Source organism: Nicotiana tabacum, chromosome 8 (assembly GCF_000715075.1).
Source record: "Nicotiana tabacum cultivar K326 chromosome 8, ASM71507v2, whole genome shotgun sequence".
NCBI classification, from domain to species: domain Eukaryota; kingdom Viridiplantae; phylum Streptophyta; class Magnoliopsida; order Solanales; family Solanaceae; genus Nicotiana; species Nicotiana tabacum.
The window spans coordinates 52,659,057-52,665,056 of NC_134087.1; the positions used below are offsets into that span (position 1 = coordinate 52,659,057).

A 6,000-nucleotide genomic window follows, 5' to 3' on the forward strand; every position below is an offset into this window, starting at 1 on the left:
TCCAAAAACAAAGTTTGAAACATTTAACGAAAGGATCATAATTCATAAGGACACACACGCGGAGTGTGCCTTGGATTCCACACAAAAGTTGAAAGTACGTAAATTTGCTTTTAGAAAACATGTTTTAGAGCTATTCATATATTTGTCCTTATCAAATTATCTTCTTCTTTTTTTTCTTAACTTTATCGAGCTCCAACTTGTATTGGGTGAATTTCATGCGTCAAAATATTTGGGGAAAAATGTTTAAATTTATCCATTTATGTTTTACTATAATTTAAAGTTATCTTCATTATACTTTACTCGAGTTTTCCGAAGAGGGAAGAGCACCTGGTCACTTTCCGGAATTCAATGGACAAGACTCGAATTGATTATCTTCTCTGCAGAAAATGCGATAAAGATCTGTACACTGATTGCAAGGTCATTCCAAGTGAGCACCTCACGACCCTACATAGGCTCCTAGTTATGGACCTGGAGATCAAGAGGAATAGGAGGAAGAGGGCGGGGTGCAGGCAACCTAAGATCAAGTGGGGTAACTTGACCAAGGACAAAGATCAGGAGTTAGGGGAGAAGTTGTTGGCTATGAGGGCCTGGATGAGTAGGGGGATGCATCTAGTATGTGGTTCACGATGGCGAATTGCATTAGGGTAGCTGCTAGAGATGTCTTAGGGGTCATAAAAGGCTCTCCTGGGGGTCATAAAGGGGACTGGTGGTGGAATGGAGAGGTCCAAGGTAAAGTGGAAACTAAGAAAGCTGCTTATTTGAAGCTAGTGGATAGTACAAACGAGGAGGTAAAAAGGACTTATCGGGAGTGTTACAGAAAGGCAAAGAAAGAGGCAAAATTAGCAGTTACGACGGCTAAGAACGCGACATTTGCTCGTTTGTACGAGGAGCTCGGGGGCAAAGGCGGAGACAAGAAGTTGTACCGGTTGGCCAATGTGAGGGAGAGGAAAGCCCGCGACTTAGACCAAGTCAAGTGCATCAAGGACGAAGATGACAAAGTATTGATGGACGAGGCACTTATTAGGAGAAGATGGCAAACATGCTTCCATAAACTGTTGAACGAGGAGGGGGATAGACGCATTGTGCTGGGTAAGTTGGAGCACTCCGAGAGTTGATGGGATTTTGGGTACTGTAGGCGGATTACGGTAGAGGGGGTGGAAGGGGCGATGCAGAAGATGTGCAGGGGCAGAGCGGCGGGGCCAGACGAAATCCCAGTGGAATTCTGGAAGAGCACGGGGCGAGCAGTTTGGAGTGGCTCATTGGGTTGTTTAATGTTATTTTTAAGACGAAGAAGATGGCCGAAGAATGGAGGTGGAGTACGATGGTTCCGCTTTACAAGAACAAGGGTGATATCTAAAATTGCAACAATTATATGGGTATCAAGCTGTTGAGTCACACTATGGAGGTTTGGGAGAGGGTGGTGGAGGCCAGGGTGAAGAAGCATGTGACTATTTCCGAGAATTAGTTTGGATTCATGCCGGGGCATTCGACTATGGAAGTGATTCATCTAGTAAAGAGATTAGTGGAGTAGTACAGGGAGAGGAAGAATGACTTACATATCGTGTTTATTGACCTTGAGAAAGCGTACGATAAAGTTCTGAGGGAGGTCCTGTGGAGGTGTTTGGAGGTTAGCAGCGTTCCGGTAGCGTACATTAGGGTGATTAAGGATATGTATGATGATTCTAAGACTCGGGTGAAGATTGTGAGGGGTGACTCGGAGCATTTCCTTATGGCGATGGAGTTGCACCAGGAATCAGCTCTTAGCCAATTTTTATTTGCCTTGGCGATGGATATACTGTCACGACACATCCAAGGGGAGGTGCCTTAGTGCATGCTATTTTCCAAAGGGAGGTGCCTTGGTGCATGATATAGTGTTGATTGACGAGATGCAAAGCGGAGTTAACGCGAGGTTGAAGGTTTGGAGACAGACCTTGGAGTCTAAAGGTTTCAAACTGAGTAGAACCAAGACAGAATACTTGGAGTACAAATTCAGTGACGGGACCCATGAAGCAAACATAGAGGTAAAGCTTGATGCTCAAGTTATCCCCAAGAGAGAGAGTTTTAAGTATCTGGGGTCTATTATCCAAGGTTATGAGAAGATTGACGAAGATATTGCGCATCGTATCGGAACGGGATGGATGAAGTGTAGGCTCACTTTCGGTGTTTTATATGATAAGAATGTGCCACCAAAACTTAAGGGTAAGTTTTATAAGGTGGTGGTTCGACCGGCTATGTTGTATGGGGCTGAGTGTTGGCAAGTCAAGAACTCTCACGTGCAGAATATAAAAGTAGCAGAGATGAGGATATTGAGATGGATGTGTGGGTGTACCAGGAGAGATAAGATTAAGAATGAAGCTATCCGGGACAGAGTTGGAGTAGCCTCCGTAGAGGACAAGATGTGGGAGTCGAGACTGAGATGGTTCAGACATGTTAAGAGAATAAACATTGATGCTCCTCTTAGGAGGTGTGAGAGGTTGGCCATGGAGAGTTTGAGAAGATGTTGAGGTAGGCCTAAGAAGTACTTGGGAGAGGTGATTAGACAGGACATGGCGCTGCTTTAGCTCACTGAGGACATGACCCTGGATAGGAGGTGTGGAGGTCGAGGATTATGGTAGAAGGTTAGTGGGTAGTTTTTAGTTATTCACCGATAGTCTTAGTAACACGCATATCCCTTCATATTCTTAGATATTTAGTACGTTATGTGGTTCTGTTCGCATCAGGTATTATATTTTCTGTTGCTATTATTTGGTATTACTTATCCTTTATCTCGCCCTTTTTCTTTTCTCTTCCTTCTTTCCCCCTTCCTTGCTTTCCTCTTCTTCTTCTTCTTCTTACCCTTTCTGGGCTGAGGGTCTATTGGAAACAACCTCTCTACCTGAATTAGGCAGGGGTAAGGTCTGCGTACAGGCTACCCTCCCCATACCCCACCTATTGGGAACATACTGAGTTTGTTGTTGTATCTTCGTTATACTTTAAGCTGAAGCACTATGAAATGATTTCCTAACAGTAAGAATATAAACAATCTTAAAAGAGAACGAATGATAAAATTAAGATATCTCATACTATAAAGAGATATTTCAATTCTTTCTCTTTTAAATAATAGGTGTAGAATATATATTTATCTGTATCTATCTATTTATATCTATATCTTTTATGCTAAATGTTGAATGACTAAAATATTTTCGAGATATTGATAACCTTTTATAACCTTAAATAGTTGTATAATTTAAGGATATAATTGTAAATCACCTAAGGCTAAAATTCTTTTTTCGATTTAAACTACACATATACCAAGCCTACTAAGTTGAATTTGGGTCAAATTCTTTTGCATCTTTATCTGCGTCTATGTAATAGTAGCCTACTTCTTCTTGGACAACATAAAATTTCAATGTTGTCATACCAATCCTACTTGGACTATAACACGGGACAAACAAGGTTAGATTCAAATATTTATCTAGGCGGCAAACATAAAGCGCAAAGGAATTAAAACTCGAGTGATTCAAAAAAGAAACAATATAACAGAATTGCGAAGAAACTAACATAAATACTTTTCCTTCTTAATCTATTATTTGGAATATGTAACAAAACTTACTCATAATTTTTTGAAAGCAATATGACTCACTATCACACGACTGAATGAGCATCCTCTTCAAATGATTTAATTGTTTAATGCAGGAAAATTATAATAAAATTCAGGAATAATTTTAGAAAGGCTTTACAAAAAAAAAGTAGAAAACAAAGAGTAAAATTAGAAATAAGGTAACTGGTTGATTCACTATAAGAAAATGTAGTGGAGAGATTAAGGCAATTACTCCAAATTAGTAACTAATATAATTCTTCTTTAAAACGATATCCCACAGTTTTGAGTCCGAATACTAAATTATTAAAAGCATCAATGTTCACAACATTATTCTAACTTCAAACAGTAAGAAATAATTTTGTTATTATTTTAAAATTTGTAGCTCCAATATGATGTAGTTACAAAATTCACGCACCCAACTAATTCGCATTTGTGTCAATGTGATGATCCAAAAGATCATCTCTTGTTTTAGAAGTCAAATCTGTGTTTTGAGGCCTTAAAAACCTCCTTTTGTCTCACTTTGATTTGCGTGTGCAATCCGAACGCGTTTCCGGAAAGCTTTTATGTGAACTTTAAGAGAAATATAGAATTTAGCCTTTAAAATTGATTAGAGTTGACTTGGATCAATATTTTTGGTAAACGGATCCATACTCGTGATTTGACGGCCTCGTAGGATCCGTAGTAAAATATGGGAATTGGGTGTATGCCCAGAATCGAATTCTGAGGTCCCTAGCCCGAGAAAAGAATTTTTAAAGAAAATTATTTGCTGGAAAATATAAAAGCTTTTGGAAATAAAATGGTGTGTGTTCTTGATGGTATCAGGCCCGTATTTTGGTTCCGGAGCCCGGTATAGGTTTAAAATAATATTTAAGTCAATCTGTGAAATTTGGTAAGAAGCAAAGTTGATTTGGTATAAATCGGACCTTAGGTTGAGAAAATGAAAATTTTGAACTATCTTGAGAAATTCATGAGTTTTGGTATTAAATTTGTTGTTTAAAATATTATTTTGGCGATTTGATTGCACGGACAAGTTCGTATGATATTTTTAGACTTGTGTGCATGTTTGGTTTGAAGCCCCGAGGGCTCAGATGAGTTTTGGGTAGGCTACAGAGTGTTTTGGACTTAGGTAAAATTGTTGCAGCTTTCAGTTCTGGTGTTGGCCTCTGGTCTCGCAATTGCGAGATCAGGGTTCGCAATTGCGAGGTCTGTCAGTTGGTAACTGCGAGTAACTCATCACAATTGCGAAGAGTAACTGGGCCAACAGTGTTCGCATTTGCGAAGAAATCTTTGCAATTGCGAAGTACAAGCTGGGAGGGGACTGATCGCATTTGCGATCTTTTTGCCGCAATTGCGGAGGATGGTGTTCGCAATTGCGAAGGCAACAGTGGTGTGATGGTTCTCGCATTTGCGATGTTCCTTCATATTTGCGAGCTTCGCTGTGCAGCCTGTTAAGTTAGATTTCAGACGGGATTTCAACTTCATTCTTCAATATTTCGAACCCTAAACATCTTTAGGCGATTTTTCAAAGACCCAAATTTCTCCAAATAATAGATAAGTGATTTCTAACTCATTTTCTTCAATCTAATTTATCTTTTTACATGACTTCATCTCAAAATCAAGGGCTTTTCATGGGAAATTGGGTATTTTTGGATAGAAGTTAGGATTTTCAAATTTTGGGGATTTGGATCTCAATTTGAGGTCGGATTTTGAAACTAATTGCATATTTGAAATCGTGGGCGAATGGGTAATCGGATTTTGGATCGAACTTCGAGTTTTGACCAAGCGGTCCCGGGTTCGATTTTTGACTTTTTGGAGAAAATATTGGAAAATCTATATTCATGCATTAGAATTGGTTTATTTAGCATTCGTTGATGTTATTAAGTAAATTATGATTAGATACGAGCGGATTGGTGATGGAATCGAGGGGTATAGAAGTGATTGAGTGTTGAATTACCCGTTGGCTTGAGGTAAGTGTTTGGTCTAACCTTGACTTGAGGGAATATGAATCCCCGACTTATTTGCTATGTGAAATTCCATGTGTATGGTGTATATGTGTGATAACGAATACCTATGTGCCACCAGATGACCATGTTTGGCTGTTTCCCTTCCCCGTTTCCTATTATACTAATTCCTATCTTAATTGTTACCTGCTTAATTGTTTCCATGCCTTAACTGCTACTTGCTCATAAATGTATCCATGCCTAATTGCTTCATATTAACTCCTGCTCTCTTATTTGAAGTATCTAATTATTTCATGGTTTCGCTTTATTACACTGTTGGCTTATATTGGCTTGTTGGTGCCTTATGGTGCACCTTGGTTGGTCCCACTGAGTAGTTTACACTGGTGAATTTGCATAATCGTAGTGATATCCCATTGTATGAATTGAGGTATAAGTACATTAGAGGATTGGGTTTAACCT

The 6,000-nt window shown here is 39.3% G+C and overlaps 1 protein-coding gene across 1 annotated transcript; it reads left to right on the forward strand.

Moving 5' to 3' along the window:
* Window positions 1–626: 626 nt before the first annotated feature.
* LOC142163094 (uncharacterized) lies at window positions 627–1,115 on the forward strand. Its single transcript, XM_075220348.1, has one exon. The coding sequence runs from the start codon at window positions 627–629 to the stop codon at window positions 1,113–1,115; it is 489 nt and encodes a 162-aa protein (XP_075076449.1).
* The last annotated feature ends 4,885 nt before the right edge of the window (window positions 1,116–6,000 follow it).

Bases quoted from the DNA above. Each gene is read 5' to 3' on its own strand.
- LOC142163094 (XM_075220348.1), top strand. From the start codon at position 627: ATGGCGAATTGCATTAGGGTAGCTGCTAGAGATGTCTTAGGGGTCATA.